Source organism: Brassica oleracea, chromosome C3 (assembly GCF_000695525.1).
Source record: "Brassica oleracea var. oleracea cultivar TO1000 chromosome C3, BOL, whole genome shotgun sequence".
Classification (NCBI taxonomy): domain Eukaryota; kingdom Viridiplantae; phylum Streptophyta; class Magnoliopsida; order Brassicales; family Brassicaceae; genus Brassica; species Brassica oleracea.
The window spans coordinates 11,157,446-11,175,204 of record NC_027750.1 but is presented as its reverse complement, the minus strand read 5'-3'; the positions used below and the strand labels follow the sequence as shown (position 1 = coordinate 11,175,204).

The window sequence follows — 17,759 nt, the reverse complement described above, 5'->3', positions numbered from 1 at the left end:
TATAAAGTATTAATTTAAAGAATATCAGAGCGAGATAGACGAAAATCTACAAAAAGACCATTCACATCAATCAGTTGATGTAGATCATTCACATCAATCGCTTCGAGGTTCAACCCGCGTTGCACTCGCCAAACCGACCAATCTTCATTCTTCATCTCTTTTTGAACCACAATGCTTCTAAACATCTGTGATCACTCCATAGGACATTCCAATACCTGATAAAGATATATGAATGCAATATAGATCTTAAAGATGCTTAATTCCTAATCTATATGATTAATGTGTACAAAATGGATGGTTAAAACAATGCAAATATGCAAGATATCAACTCCCCCAAACTTGTTCTTTACTTATCCTCAAGTGAACTTGCAAGAACTCATAAGGGAGAGAGATTTGAAGGTGGGAGCTCATAGCCAAAAGAAACACTTCCTAGCACTCAACTTAACATCCTAAAGAAACATAGCAAATAGCATGAGCAACTCTCTTATTATACTCTAGTTTCTCTAGGTCTATCAATACTCTTATGCCTCTACGCAAGTTGCAAAACTCATCAACTAACAAGTTCCTTCAACCAGCTCTCACATTGATTCACACACACACACAAGGTGAATTCTCACAAATGGGCACATGATCTCAATCATTTGGCTAGGTAAGAAATGGTCCAATGTGAATGAAGAGGAGGGTTCAAATGTATCATTTCAAGGTGGTTATCACTCAAAAACAAGGAGTTTGATCATTATGCAAAATTTATCTAAGACTAGAAGAAATTTATGCATACATAGATCCATTTTCATCATTCTACCATTTTCCTAAGTGATTACAAGCTCTACCTTTTTTATCCCCATCCCAAAACCAAAATATCACCCACTCACATCACTCACCCAATGAATAACTATCTTTTTCTTTTGACTCAACCAACTAGGGATTTTTATTTACTTTTTACAACACTTAGCTCTAACTCTTTCTCATTTCCCTTCCCACCTTCTCATTGATTCTTTTTTTTTTTTTTATAAGGGGGAAGGTTCCTTTGTACACAATCTAGAGCTTCATTCTTTCCTTTTGGCCCTAGGATTTTTCCTTTTTTTCCATGACACTTTGCTCATCTTTCTCACTCCCCAAACCCAAAATATTAACATTTAGAATACACAAACCCACTCACCATCCCCAAATGCTAGCTCATTATCCTAGCAAGAGATGAGAACAAATCAATGTCGCCTCCAATACTCTCAAGATTTTGCACATGACAAGCTATCAAAAGAGGCCTCACTCATGCAAATCAATGTTCGGTCTCAAGGAATGGCTAGGGTTGTAGGGTATGGAGTGTCATTTGGGTTAACAAAAAGTGGTATAATGGAATAAGATAACCCAAATGTGTATGAGATCCATGATCAAGTATGCAAGTGCCCATATGCAAGAGAGATTAAGTTCATTCAAGCCAAGTTCAGTTTGGAGCTGATTTTAAGAACAATGCCAATATCAAGCAAGCAAACAAGTTTCAAGAAGAGTTTTCAAGGCTCGAAGCATGCAAAGCTTTCAAGAGATGCTTAAGCTACTTGATATGTTTAACTAGGGTGCCACTTTGAGTTCTAGACAAGGGTTCTTTACAAGGCATTTTAAATCATTGCTCCCTATGCAAGTGAATGCAACCTATATGCTATAGACTCAATCCTAAAAGTGCAAGTGATGCAACTACATGCTTCTTTTTGTGTTTTTTCAAATTTTTCAAAAATTTTTTCTATGTATATATGTATGTACAATGCAATCCATGAGACTCAAATCATCAAAGAAAACATGATCAAATACTTGGTACATCCCCCAAGCTTAGTTCACACAGTCTCTGTGTTAGGAAGTTGAAGGAGATACCTAAAAGAGTGATAAATGCAAAGAAAAACTGGTATATACAATGGAAAGGTAGAGGAGTACCTCACTATGGAGCTTGGGAAGAGGCTGTTGCCTCATCCTTGGTGTCAGCGTCCTCATCAGTTGAGGCAAAGGATGGAGATTTGTTTCCCAAAGCGGAGGGTAGAGCTGGTGGGTTTCTCTTCCGGCGGAGCAGCTGTTTCTTAGTGGCAGGAAAACTGAGTGCCAAAGGGCCAATTGAGGGCTGGGGCTGGGGGGTAAGGAAGTCAAAGTCTGTTGTTGAGCATCCTGCTACAGCTCCTCTAGTCAGTATATCAGCCACCTTCTTCATGAACTGAGCTGAAGCTTCAGCTTGCCTCTTTATAGTCTTACTCAACTCCTTGCACTTGTTCTTGAGCTTGAAGATAGTTATGTCCTGAGCTTTGTTCCATCTTTGGAGATTGCCAATATGCTCATGAGCTTGGCGAAGGGGACCACTGGCCAAAGCTCCAGGACGCTGATCAAAGTGGTAACGAGGAGGACCACCGAGAAGCTCAGAGTTTAAACCAAAAGTATCTTCCTGGTACATATCACATTTATCCGCAGTCTTCTTCTTCTTTGGAGAGCTCATGGGGCCTAGAGGACCATGGGGTGCAAGGAAGTGTTCTTCTCCAATATCAAAGCTAACGCTCATGGCTGCTTCAAGCTTGTTAGGTTCTAGTTTGGGAGAAGCACTTCAACCTCCTTTGTAGACTGTAGGTAAGAGTAGACACAAACTCTATTGAATCTTCCACTGAAGTACTGAGCTTTCTTCAAGTAGCTTCCATCCAAGAAGAACGGACCAGTTGCATCATCTCCCAAGGGGATATCCTTGTACTAAAGCAATGGAGTTATCAAGCCACCAATTCCAATCTGAGGTTCAGAGTCACTTGTTGTCCAAGCCCATTCTTTGTAGTGGATGAGGCGCTTCACAAAGAATCCCACCATTCCAAAGTTCTTGTAGAAATCAGTGTTGACAAGAGGCAACTAAGGGGGTGAAGCATAATGTTGGACAGTTTGGTGAAGAAGTTGTAGCTCTTCATCATTAACAGTTTCTAGTTCTTTCCTTGGGAAGATGGTGTGGACAATCAACCTGTGGAGATAGCGCACTGAAGGATGGCGAATGTAAGCATTCTTGTCACGGCTGGGCCTGCGATCCTTGCCCGCCAACACTTTCCAAACCAGTTTGGCAATGCTCTCTTCCTTGGGGGCATCATAAAGTATGGGGATGGATGATTCCTCCAAATCTTTAAGACCAAGTGCTTGTCCAATCTCCTTGAAGGTCATGTAGTGAACCTTCTCATGGACCTTGAATTTGATCTTCCCCCATCCTTGCCTCACACGCTTAGAGGTGTGAAAGGTGGCCTCCAATGATGCCAAGAACTGACATGAGACCTCTTCATATGTAGGGTGAGTCATGGAGAAGAAGCTTTGCATGTTCATGTGCTCCAGCATTGATTTGATGTCTTCATCTATCTCCAAATCCTCCATAATCTTGATATCCGCAAATCTAGTTGGAGGACACAACACACATTTCTTCAAATGTGCAAACAGCTCAGATTCTGTTGGCTTCTTGGTCATATCCCTCTCGACATCAACCTTTTTGCCCTTAGACATCTTGACTTTCTTGAGGGGGTTTGGTCTTCTTTAGTGATGTCTTCACTGTCTTCCACTTGAGGAAGAACTATCCCCTTGTCCTTTGGCTCCTTAGATCTTTTGGGAGGAGCTAACTTTCTACCACCAACAACCTCTCCCTCAACAGTGGCAACTTGCTTTCCATCTCTCTTTTCTTGATCTTTTGATTTCTTTGCTGCCAAGGCTTGTTGCCTAGAAGTCCCTCCTGTTGCAGTCGTGGAGGTTAAAGGCTTTCCAGTCCTAGCAGTCTCTTGTTTTGCAACCTCTTTCTTCTCAGCTTCCATCATGTTTTGGTTTTTTCTCCCCATTGGTACCTGCGAATATCAAACCTTGGGAAAGAATAAGCACATGGAAGAAAGAGACTTGATAGTGCAAATGTGAATTCAACTCATGATCACCTAGCTTAAGCAAAAACTATCACATTGCACACAAGTTTTTTTATATAAAACCACAAGAGAGAGCCATGAGCAAAGACTAAAGCTCTTAAGCAAAATTTAAGCATTAAAACAATTCTTCAATGAGAAAGTTTTCTAATCAAGCTCTCAAACATCGTAACTAACCAAGCCAAACCAAATTCATACTCAATTATTGCAATTTTGAAAAATCCTCAAATCTCATGAACCCTAATTTTCAAAGTTCAAATTTAACTCAAATTCACCATAGAATCAACAACCCAACATGATATATAAGCTTTCCCTAGTCTATTTCACAAGAATCTAGCAAGAGAAAGATCAAATTTAAAGTTCAAATTTCTAGGGTTCATGAAGCCTACGAAATTGATCTTTGTGATACAATACCTTGCTCTGGATGAATGGAAATGATGAATTGAATCAAGGAAATAGACTACAGGGGCGAAAGCTTTGATTTATGAAGAAGAATGAAGTGATTTGGTGGAGAATTGAGTGAGATATGGGGTGATTTGGTGTGGGGAGGGTTAAAAGAGTTTGAGTGTTTGTGAAAAAGAGAAAGGAGAAGAGAGAGAGAGTCGCGGGGTAGGGGGTAGTTTAAGGGCGAATTGGGTCGGGTCAACGGGTTTCTGGGTCGGGTCCGTGGGTTTAAGGTCAGAAACCATACCTGAGCGGGTTTGAACCCTTTAACGCGGGTAGGAGGAACCGCAGGGAACCCACGTCGTCGATCCCGCGTCGAAACGTCGTCGCCTCTCCAGCTCCGTGTGCGCGGGTAAGCGATCCCACGTCATCCAACCCGCGTGAGGTCCACTACAAACTTTTTTTTTTAAATCCTAGTGAAGTATGTACAAGGATAGACATGGGACTTCCTCCCAAGTGAGCTTGTTTTAAGTCTCTAGCTTGACTTTGTTTTCCTTTGGCAAGGCGGAGACGGTGTCAGAGAGTGAAACCGAGATTCCTTTCTCCTCCATTATGGTTCCCATGTAGAGCTTAACTCTTTGTCCATTGATTGTAAAGTCTCCACCATTCTTGTTCCATAACACAATTTCTCCATATGGCCTAACTTCCTTGATCTTGAAAGGACCATACCATCTTGACTTGAGCTTCCCAGAGAACAACTTCAATCTAGAGTTGTAGAGAAGCACTTGATCTCCAGCACTGAACTCTCTCTTCAAGATCTTCTTGTCATGAAAAGCTTTGGTTTTCTCCTTGTAGATCCTTGAGTTCTCAAAATCATCCAGTCTAATCTCATCAAGTTCATTGAGTTGGAGAAGTCTCTTCTCCTTGGCACTCTTGATGTCAAAATTCAGCAACTTAACAGCCCACAATGCCTTGTACTCAAGCTCAACTGGTAGATGACAAGTCTTTCCATACACAAGGTTGAAAGGTGTGGTTCCCAAAGGAGTCTTGTAAGCGCATCATCAAGCTTGTCAGACCAATCTTTCCTTTTAGTCCCCACAATCTTCTCTAGGATAGATTTGATTTCCCTGTTGGAGATCTCAACTTGCCCACTTGTCTGAGGATGGTAAGGTGTTGCCACCTTATGCTTCACACCATTCTTCTTGAGAAGACCTTCAAACAGCTTGTTGATGAAGTGAGAGCCTCCATCACTGATCACAACTCTTGGGACTCCAAACCTTGGAAAATGGTGCTTTTGAACATCTTGATCACAACTTTAGAATCATTGGTGGGACTTGCTACAGCTTCCACCCACTTGGAGACATAGTCCACAGTTACAAGGATGTACTTCTTGCCAAAAGATGATGGGAATGGTCCCATGAAATCAATGCCCCGCACATCAAACACCTCCACGTCTAGAATTAGGTTTTGAGGCATCTCATTCCTTTTGGTGATGTTCCCTCTCCTTTGGCATGAATCGCACTTAGAGACAAAGTCTTGAGTGGCCTTGAACATATGAGGCCACCAAAACCCAGCTTGTAACACCTTTGAAACAGTCTTGAAAGTAGCAAAATGACCTCCATAGGATGATCCATGGCAGTGTGTAAGAATCCCATCAACTTCTTCTTTAGCTACTACTCTTCTATAGAGTTGATCTCTACAAAGTATGTAGAGGTAAGGCTCATCCCAATAGTATCTCTTCACATCTTTGTAGAACTTCTTCTTGCCATATCCCTCAAGACCCAATGTCTCTCTTCCACAAGCTAAGTAGTTCACCAAATCAACATATCAAGGACCTTTCTCTTAAGTTGCCTTCACCTCTTCAAGCTTCTTTCCAGTTTCACAAACTGCTACTACTGCTCTAATAGCCATGATCTGTTTTTCTGGAAGTCCTTTATCAATGGGGATCCCACACTCAGTCTAGACAAATGATCAGCTACACCATTCTCAACTTTTGGCTTGTCTTTGATCTCAAGATCAAACTCTTGTAGCAGCAGGATCCACCTTAACAGTCTTGGCTTAGCATCCTTCTTGACCAAAAAGTGTCTCAATGCAGCATGATCAGTGTAGACTATGACTTTTGACCCAACCAAATAGCTTCTGAACTTCTCAAAGGCATAGATAATGGCTAACAGCTCCTTCTCAGTTGTAGCATACTTGATTTGGGTTTCATCAAGAGTTCTACTTGCATAGTAGATCACATGAGTCTTCTTGTCTTTCTTCTGACCAAGGACAGCTCCCACAGCATAGTCACTAGCATCACACATGATCTCAATGGGAAGATCCCAATCTAGTGGCTGCACAATGGGGGCACTAACCAGCTTATCCTTCAATGTCTTGAATACTCCAAGACATTCCACATCAAAGTTGAAAGCAGCCTCCTTGCATAGAAGCTTAGTCAATGGTCTAGCTATCAAGGAGAAGTCTTTGATGAATCTTCTTTAGAATCCGGCATGACCAAGGAAGCTTTTAGTGTCTTTCACTGTCTTTGGCGGAGCTAACCCAACCATCACATCAATCTTGGCCTTGTCCACCTCAATCCCCTTCTCTGAAATCTTGTGTCCAAGCACAATCCATTCCTTAACCATGAAGTGACACTTCTCCCAGTTCAACACAAGGTTGGTGTCCTCACATCTCTTTAGGACCCTGCAAAGATTAGACAAACAAACAGAAAACAAAGATCCGTAGACAGAGAAGTCATCCATGAACACCTCCACAACATCTTCTATAAGATCAGAGAAAATAGACATCATGCATCTTTGGAAAGTGGCTGGAGCATTACATAGCCCAAATGGCATCCTTCAATAAGCAAATGTACCATAAGGGCATGTGAATGTTGTTTTCTCTTGATCCTTTGGATGTATGGGGATTTGGAAGAATCCTGAATATCCATCAAGAAAACAATACTAGTGATAATTTGCAAGTCTCTCTAGCATTTGATCAATGAATGGCAATGGAAAATGATCATTTCTAGATGCTAAGTTAAGTTTTCTATAATCTATGCACATCCTATGTCTTGTTATTGTTCTTGTTGGTATTAGTTCATCCTTATCATTTTTAACCACAGTAATTCCACCCTTCTTTGGGACAACATGCACAGGAGACACCCATTTGCTATCTGAAATATGATAGATTACACCTGCATCTAGGAGCTTTAGAATCTCTTTCTTAACAACATCTTTCAAGTTGGGGTTCAACCTTCTTTGATGTTCTATAGAAGTCATTGATTCATCCTCTAGATGTATCCTATGCATGCATAAAGAAGGTGATATCCCTTTAATATCATCTAGTGAGTAGCCTATTGCCTTTCTATACTTTTTAAGTTCATTCAAAAGTTTAGAAAATTCAGTTTCATTCAATTCACTACTCACAATGACAGGATATGTCTGATTAGGTCCAAGAAAGGCATACCTTACACCAAGGGGAAGAGGTTTAAGCTCCACTTTTGGTGCTTTGAGTTCAGTCCAATCATCTTCTTGGAGGTTCTCTTGTTGATCATCTGAGGCAGCATGATGAACTTCTTGTGGAAGCTCTATGAAGTTGTCTTCTCCACTTTTCAAGGCAACGGCGCCAAATTTGAAATGGACTTTTCAAGGGTCCTAATTCAAATAATGTAGTATTTAAGATGTCAATCCATTTCTAGGAGTTTTAATGCAGAGAGAATTCATGTTCAAACTTAAGCTAAATGCAATCAAAGTGATAGGGTGATTCAATCAAGCTAACAAGGTTCTAACACAACTAACTAGCAACTTTAAAGCAATTGGATAAATGATGAGCCATGAGTATAGGAATTTGATTTCAGATGACTATGATTTAATCTAAAATGGCAAGCTTCAATTAACATATTTCCCTAAGTCTAGATAACATTTCTAAGCTAGTTCTTTATCAAGACAAAAGCTCATTTACTCTCATAGATCAAACATTTCTTTGGTTTGTGTCTAGCTAGCAATCATTAAGAACAGATCATTCAACTATCAAAACTCCCCCAACATCAAATGTCTTTGGTAGGGTAAGTTAAGAGCATGTTGGGTTGACTCAGACATTTCATCGAACACCTTTCAGGCGATGAAATGTCTAGATTTCTAATCTGAGATGACCAACTCTAGATTAGCATTAAGATCACTCAATCAAACAAGGAAACATATTAATCTATTTTAGACATTCTAGATCATCACTTAATCATCCTAATCATCCTAACCCATGAATCCAAAGATGACTACTCACTAACTGTCATGATAAACCCAAGAATCAATGATGATTTGGTGTTAATCATGATTAGTGGTCAAGATAATTAAGCAATCACAAAAGATAATGATCAAGATTAGATCTTTCACCTAAAAGTGCTTTTTTTTATTAGATAGAAAACAAGATAAGATCCAACTTTAGGATTACAAGAGTATTTATAACTTTTTGGAAAACCTAATGGCTTCCTTTAAAAAGTCTAAAATGTCCTTAAAAATGTCTAAATTCGACTAAGGCAAAGGCGCGACCCGGGTAGAAGTCATCAGCCACAACCCGCGCGACCCTAACCCGCGTTGGAGCGTCGAGCGGCTCCACTTCATGCGCGCGGGTAGCTCACCCCGCGTCCTTTTCCCCGCATGACCCCGTCGACGAAGCTCTATCTCAGTGCGCATGGATACAACACCCCGCGTCTTCGACCCTGCGTTGGAACGTCGACGAAGCTCACTCTCCCAGTACACGCGGGTAGGCGGACCCGCGTGATCCAAGCCGCGTCGGAGCTCTTCGTTGCTTCTTCTTGATGAGTCGACGCGGGTAAGTGAACCCGCGTGGTTCAACCCGTGTTGCACTCGCCAAACCGACCAATCTCCATTCTTCATCTCTTTTTGACCCACAATGCTTCTAAACATCTCCAATCACTCCATAGTACATTCCAATACCTGATAAAGACATATAAATGCAATATGGATCCTAACTAGATGTTTAATTCCTAATCTATATGATCAATGTGTACAAAATGGATGGTTAAAAAAATGCAAATATGCAAGATATCAGAAGCAACCTTGTGATTAATGGTATCGGATGTCGAAGATGTGTCAAGATAGATGACAAGAAAAACTTGTTGAAAGAAAGAAATGCAGTCCTTAGTTTGGAAAAGAGAATGAGAGAAGTCAATTTAAGTTCTATATCGAATATATAATAATGGACTCAACAAATTCCAACAGATTTCATATATTTATATATACGGCATGAAATCAAATACTTGGTGACGTTTCCTGGAAATCTCGAATAACTTTGCTAATGAAAAGGAAGTAAAAGAAGAACAAAAGGAATCTTAAAAATATATAAAATTGTTTTTTAGGAAACAAAAATAATATAAAATTGTTAGAAGATCTTCAGATGCATTGTACCCCCTGTTCGGAACTACGCTAGGCGCTAGTCGGGCGGCAACCCCGGGCCTAGCGAGTTACCAAAAAATCGGGGATTAATCGGGGTATACGCGGGGATTAGTTTTTTCTATTTTTAATTATAAATATATGTATATATATTATTACATGTGAGAGTTTGACGTAGAAACATCAGTAGTCTAGTGGCGTAGGTCGCTTGTAGAGCTTTTAGAGGTACACGGTTCGATGTCTCCCTGTTGCAAGTTTTATTTTGTTTTTATTAGAGCACGAGTTCAAAAAAAATTAAAAAATCACTTGTATTTGTCCCACATCGGTTAGCTCTGACTAAAGGGAGTCTTGAAGTTTGCTATAAATAAACATAGACCAGGAGTAACCCCTTTCAAGACGAATGGGCTTATTATATGGGCTCGAGGATTTGTCAACGAAGTCCAATATTTTACTGATAAAATCGGTTTAATTAGCGAGTAATCGGTTAATAAAACGATTAATCGGAATTCCGATTAATTGCACCGATTCGGTCAAAATCGCGGCGGTTGACCTCCGTCTAACGGCTAGGCGGCCGCCTAAGCGGTTAGGCGGCCGCGTTTTAGAACACTGATTGTACCTAGCAGTTGCAATTGTTAGCGTAAAGTAATATTATATTACTGAAATTGCTAAAAGAGTGTGGTCAAATAAACTAGCGAACTAGTTTGCAGGAAGATATAATATTATATATATTGTTATAATTCTAAGAAAATTTCACACACGCCACATTCATGCATCTATAATGTATAGTGGTAATATCTTTTAAACCGTGTTATTTCTTGCGTGGGTGTGGCATAAGTTGTTGATGGTCCACACTACTGATTTGAATCTGATCCAGCCGTAATATGATACGTTTGGGCCACGTACATGTGATCTTCCACTTAGCTGAATTTATGTCGGTGAGAGTCGACTAATTGTTTATATGATTTTAGCGTTTAAAAATATAATTTTTACTAAAGCATGTGTAAATTCCTATCATAAACTCAAATACGACACGATTTAACATGATCGACTTGATGCTCATGTTATATTTCTAAGCCGTATCTAATATAGTGGTTTCATCTCATAAAAGTCCAATATTGTCCATTTTCTTAGACTTGGACATCTAAACAGACAGCCGTTTACAATTATATCATGATCCACGTCCAGAATTGTCAAATTATGAAATGTCACAAAACGGTTAAATGAGATGTCAATATTCAAGATTCGTAGAAGAGCCTAGAAATTTTGTATACGGACTCGATACCTACGAAACTCAGATTTACCCGTTTGTGTAACCTGATGATATAAATTTTAATTCTTATTGCAAACAACCAGATATGTTCGGTGCCGATAAACAAGTTTTCAGGAGAATAGTCGGTTGGAGTTCGGCCAGATATCATGAATTATAAAAAGTATTTTGCATAGAACAATATAAGTTATAATTTTGTATGGGTCCAACGGACCGTTAATGCACTTAGGGTTTGTCGGTAACAAAAGAAGAAACAATCAATGGCATATGAATAAAACAACTAGACACGAAAGCAAACACTTTTTCTTTCACCAATCACCACCGCCACAACCCAATAACTCTCGTTATCACCGATTTATCAGCATTAATTTTCTTATCTGTTTGGTTACAAATTTCACTTTGAAAAGTCAAACCTCTTAATACTTCTCACGTGTTCTTAAAACTTTATTTTCGTACTCCACCCAACTCAAAAGAAAAAACAAAGTCAATTATTTGTTCCTCGTTAGTTCCATAAGAAAACAATACTAATAAACTTACATAGGGGCAGTTTTTTTTAATATTTTTGGCATATACAGGGACAGCTTTACAAAGAATTTGCAATATAGTATTTGTATTTTCCGTGTTTTGACTTTTTAATAATTGTGGATTTCAGCCATCTCCTTTATATTTAAACCACCCAAACTCCACTCTCTCTTCTTCCTAACTTATTCAAACCAATACATCTTCCCAAAACCCAACTACTACATCTCGTGGCAAGAAAAATATATAATTCTTGTTTTGTTTCCTCAGCTTCTTTGATCATATATTCATCTGGGTTCTCATCAAACTTCACAACCTCTTCATTACTTTTTCCGGAGGATTAATGGATGAAGAGATCGAGATCCCACCGTTCTTTCTTTGCCCCATCTCTCTAGAGATCATGAAAGATCCAGTAATAGTCTCTACGGGAATAACCTACGACAGAGACAGCATCGAGAAATGGCTCTTTTCAGGAAAGAAGAACTCGTGTCCAGTCACAAAACAAGACATAACCGACGCAGATCTCACGCCGAACCACACTCTTCGCCGTCTCATCCAATCTTGGTGCACTTTAAACGCCTCTTACGGTGTAGAGAGGATCCCTACCCCGAGATCTCCTATATGTAAATCTGAGATCGAAAAACTCATCAAAGATTCAGCCTCTTCGCATAAAAACCAGGTCATGTGTCTCAAACGACTTCGTCAAATCGTGTCGGAGAACGCCACCAACAAACGGTGTTTGGAGGTGGCAGGAGTTCCAGAGTTCTTGGCCACCATCATAAGCAACAACGGGTTTGACTCTTCGATGAGCTTGAGCGACGAAGCCCTCAGCTTACTCTACCATCTTGAGTCTTCAGAGACGGTCCTCAAGAATCTTTTGAACAACAAGAAAGGTGGCAATATCGTAAAGTCATTGACCAAGATCATGCAGAGAGGGATCTACGAGTCAAGAGCCTATGCGACTTTGCTTCTAAAGAACATTCTTGAAGTAGCGGATCCAATGCAGATTATGACCTTGAAGCCATCGGTTTTCACCGAGGTTGTCCAGATCTTGGACGACAGAATCTCACACAAGGCGACAAAAGCCGCGATGCATATATTGGTGACCACGTGTCCCTGGGGAAGAAACAGACACAAGGCCGTGGAAGCTGGAGTGATCTCGGTGATAATCGAGCTTCTGCTGGACGAGAGCTTCTCATCAGATAGGAGAGGTCCAGAGATGGCGATGGTGGTTCTTGATATGTTGTGTCAGTGTGCGGAGGGACGAGCCGAGTTCTTAAATCATGGAGCAGCCATAGCAGTGGTGTGCAAGAAGATACTTAGGGTTTCTCAGACGGCTAGCGATAGAGCTGTTAGGGTTTTGTTATCGGTGGGAAGGTTCTGCGCTACACCGGCTTTGCTGCAAGAGATGTTACAGTTGGGGGTTGTAGAAAAGATGTTTTTGGTGCTCCAGGTTAGCTGTGGAAGCAAGACTAAAGAGAAGGCAAAGGAGTTGCTTAAGTTACACGCTAGAGTTTGGAAAGACTCGCCTTGTCTCCCAAGAAACATGATTCTTGCATATCCCTCGTGATGAAAACCAAGAGAACAACGTAAGGTTATGCAAGCGAGTCTGATACTCAATGAGTGCAGACGCTTATATGAGCGTTATTCTTCGTATTTTTGTTGAAAAGACTAGTGGTTGATTCGGCAAAATGGATTTTTAATTCCTCAAGTATTTGTAATCAACACTTTTATATATCCAACTACTACTTGTGCATATTTATTCCTCGACTAAATGTTGACCACGCTGAATCATACTAAAAAAAAGTCAACCGTTAACCTTTTAACAGAAAAGTTAGCTCTCGTTAAAAAAATTGGTTTTTGTATTTTGAAAACTATAAATCCCTAAAATTGATTCTTCGTATGATTTCGAGGGATCCGGCGTGAACTAGACACATCTGGAGAATAAAAAACATGATTTTTGTTCAGGTACACAACAAATCTCCTATGATCTTTGCTCATTCAAGTGTTCAAGTGTAGATAATATGGGAAATTGTTCATCAGAATTTTTTGTTCTTAGAGAAACAAACAAAATTGCAAAGAGATCAATGAAATCACATATTAGATGGCTATTCTCACTTGTTCAATATTGTGAAAAGCTTTTGTTCGTCGTACGGGTGTTTTTAATATATCCTTTACTACAATCATATTATTTTATAATGACTATTGACCAGTGAGATACATATATTAGTTTTATAACATTCAATTTTTTTTGGTAAAAATTATAACATTCAAATTTAGATCAAATCGTTGTAATGTTAAACTTATCAATCAATCGAACGCATGTTACCTCGTTTGAAATGGCTACAATCTGTGGTTTAAAGCAATCAGGGCACATGGTGTTGTGCTAAAATAAAAAGGACAAAACTAATACCAGTGTAAAAAATTTCAGATCGCATCTGGTTGAATTCATACTTCTAATCAGCCCGGACAATAAATATGTTTGTTTGTTTGGTGCAAGTCTTTGCATGTCCGCAAACTACTTGTTAATGTAATGCAAAGAAAATTAATTTGAATAACAAAGTAACATGTGATGTAAAACATAAAATAATATGAAAATTAATCAAACGATATTGTTTTTGACAAAAAAAACGAAGGAAAAGAGAGAGTTATGATTCTGATCTTTTGTCTCTATCTTGCTGGATATGAACCAAGCTTGGAACATAACTAAAGATGAATGGTGGGATATCTGGCTGCAGGTTGATTGTAGACTGAACATAAGGGGTTTCAGTGTAATAGTCAAAGTCTTCTCCAAAAGTGTACACCATGTTAATCCAAGGAACGGAATCACAACACAAGACCACCTTCTTCTCTTCGTCCATCATAAAACTTTGAAAATGACAGTAAATAGCCTGGAAAACCACTTTAAAGGATTTACTCCACGATAATACTACTGCTTCATTATCAATTTTATTGCTGACCCATACTTGCATCTTGTTTGAAACAAGGCACTGCTTACTTAACACTGAGAGTTGTTCTTCTCTAACAACTGGTAGAGACATGATATAAGGGGTGGGCACGAGGCAAGTACTTGCCGATCCTTGGTTACTTGCTACTTGACTTGCTTTGTCCGAGTAATTTTTTTTACGACTCGATATTTGACTTGCTTGAAACAAGTACTTCTTTTATCAAGTACTTGAAAAAAAAAATTAATACTTGCAAGTAATTTGTCTTGCCTTGTTACTTGCTAAACCAAGTAATTGTCTATTGATTACATACAAAAAAAGACACATATTCTAAATTTTTAACATCCAAAAGTTACATGAATTTTGGAAGAAATAGACAAAAATAAGCGTTCAGAATATTGAAAGACCATATGAAACTCAATATTCCTCCATTGTATTTCGATGTTCCAAAATTTTTTTGCAAGTAACAAGTATTTTATAGAACGAGTAACGAGGCAAGTACCAAAAAATAAAACGATACTTGATACTTGATTTGTCCTTGCAAGTAGTAAAATTTTTTGACTTGTTACTTGCCTTGCTAACGGCAAGTACTCGGCTTTTCAAGGCGAATACGGGTCAAGTCACGAGTATAAGGCGAGTATCGAGTAATGATGCCCAACCCTTGATATAAGCAGGATTTTTTTCGGCAGACAGAAACGTTTAAATCTCTCTATCGTAAAATCAAAACTCAGTACAAACTTGTTCTTGAAAACTCTATCCCTAGCAAGCCAGAAAGTGTTTCCCTGTGAAGACATCTGATTTGGCAGTATGAGGAAAATATAAACAATATATATATATATATATATATATATATATATATCCAAAGATTATTGGATCTAGCGCATTATGTTTTAGAAGACTTCCCAAAAAACTTCCCAAAAGTTTTCTAAAAAAGTTCAAATGACTTCAAAACTGAGAAAATGAGTGAAAGATAAGGTAAATCTACCTTTAAAGAACACACCAAAATATATATCCAAAAATTTTAGATATACCTTTAAAGGAGTAGAAGATGAGAACCATGTGATAAAAAACCTGCAAAACAAGATGAATTAGTTCGAAAGACATGAGACAGAAAATGATAAATTTGATATAAAGTTTGGTGTTTTCAAGTTCTAAGAGATTTAGAGAGGTTGGAGAGTTTTAGTTTGAGAAAAAGGTAAGAGCAACCAGAGGTTATCAAATGAAGAAAAATCAGACATAGAAACTTACCAAAACACTCAGATCTATAATGAAAGAGAAGACATGGGAGAAGACTCCGTCGGAAGACTTCCAGGAAGTCTTTTAGTACATTATATGTTAGAAGATTTCCGAGAAGACTTCCAGGGAAGTCTTCCAAAGCTTAAGTCTTCCAAAGCTTGGCTCAACTCTGGAAAAAAAAAACTGCATATTCAAAAGCATTTAAATGACTTTAAAACATAAAAAAACTTTAAAATAAGGTAAGAGCTTTAAGCAACAAAAAAGTTTTCAAAAGGGAAGAGTTTTAAGCAACACAAAGTTACCAAATGAAGAAAATTCAGACTTACAAAATTGCAAAAATATGTTATGAAAGAGGAAACATGGGAGAAGACTCCGCCATAAGACTTCGAGAGAGTCTTCTAGTGCATTAAATGTTAGAAAGACTTCTGAGAAAACTTCCCAGGAAAATTTCCAAATTTGTCTCAGATCTGAAAAACATGCATAACCAAAAGCATTCAGTGGCTTCGAAAAATTGAAAAGCTTCGAAAATAAGGTAAGTGCTTAAAACAACAAAAATAGTTTTCGAAAGGTAAGAGCTTTAAACAACAAAAGGTTACCAAATGAAATTTTTTTTATATAGATCTACCTTTAAAGGAGTGGAAGATGAGAACCATGTAATGAAAAATCTACAAAACAAAATAAATCGGTGAGAAAGACATGAGATAAAAATGATAAATTAATATAAAATTTGGTGTTTGTAAGTTCAAAAAAATTAGAGAGAGGTTGAAGAGTTTAAGAATGAGAAACATTACATTTTTGTTGAAAGCATTTGTGAGGAAGAGATAAAATATATAATTTTTCTTTATTATTATTATTATTTTTTGACAGCGAGATATTCACAGACTCATATTGACTCTGTAAACCAAATCGGCAACTCCGCATCCATATGAACGACGAAAGACGGTTGTTTCCTAGCACTGCGTGCCAAGCTATCCGCTCTTTGGTTCTCCGTTCGGGGAACATGGATGATGTCTGAGTTGAGGAAGCTTCTTCGTAAAAGCTTGATGTCTTCCAGGTAAGTTTCAAATGCTAGCAATTCTTCTGGTTCCGAAACCATCTTCACCAATTGAGAACAGTCCGTTGCAAACGTAACCTGAAACTGTCTTAAATTCTTCATACATTCCATTGCCCAAATCAACGCTTCCACCTCCGAGTGAAGAGGTGATAGACATGCCCTTACATTCCTTGCTCCTAATAAACCATCAAAACCTGGTAAGGTAGTATACCATCCTTGTCCCGAAATAGTTCATTTTCTTTCCACGAACCATCTATAAAACACCATCGTCCTGTAGTTTCTAATGTAGGTTGGGTCTGTACTTGCATCTCCCTTCTTTGATCAGTGATAACCTGTGCTTCATCCCAAAGTGTCGATTCCAGTTCCGCTAATCTAAGTGTTTCCCTTGGATCAATATCCAGATTACTAAACACTTTATTGTTCCGACCTTTCCATATATACCATAATATCCATGCAAATTGGTGATTATCCATCTGTGGAGTAACTCGCCAAAAGAGATGATCCATGTTACCAAAAAAGGAACAAGTAGGGAAAAAATTCGGATTCGATGGTATTTTAGATAGTGCCCACACCTGACGTGCTGGAGGACATTCAAAAAACACATGATTAATTGATTCCTCCGGGTCTCCGCATCGAGTGCAACAAATATCCCCTTGTATTCCTCTCCCACGCAGATTCTTCAATACCGCTATACAACCTGAAACGAGTTGCCATAAAAAGTGCTTTAACTTCGGCGGGCACCGCACTTCCCAGCATAAAGCTTTTAACGGATCCACTGTGGGTCCATAAAAATCTGGTGGTTTTTCCTTATCAGGATAGACTCGTTCCACCTGATACCCTGATTTGACCGAATATTTCCCATTATTAGTGAAATGTCATCCATTCCTATCATCCATCTGATGTCTACTTAATGGAATACTTTCAATAATTTGTGCATCATGATGATCCACCAAAGCCCTGATTGCCTCAAGATTCCAAGTTTGGGATTCCAAATTAATGAGGGAATCCACTGTGAGATCCGGGTAACTGTTGTGAAGATTTTTGTTTGCTGGTCTCGGGCGAGTA

General features: G+C 38.8%; 1 protein-coding gene across 1 annotated transcript; it reads left to right on the top strand.

The window, feature by feature from the left end:
• Window positions 1-11,627: 11,627 nt before the first annotated feature.
• On the top strand, window positions 11,628-13,217 carry LOC106329483 (E3 ubiquitin-protein ligase PUB23). The gene has a single exon (XM_013768141.1). The coding sequence runs from the start codon at window positions 11,803-11,805 to the stop codon at window positions 13,027-13,029; it is 1,227 nt and encodes a 408-aa protein (XP_013623595.1). The 5' UTR covers window positions 11,628-11,802; the 3' UTR covers window positions 13,030-13,217.
• Window positions 13,218-17,759: the final 4,542 nt, after the last annotated feature.

Coding starts and splice junctions, on each gene's coding strand:
- LOC106329483 (XM_013768141.1), top strand. CDS start 11,803: ATGGATGAAGAGATCGAGATCCCACCGTTCTTTCTTTGCCCCATCTCT.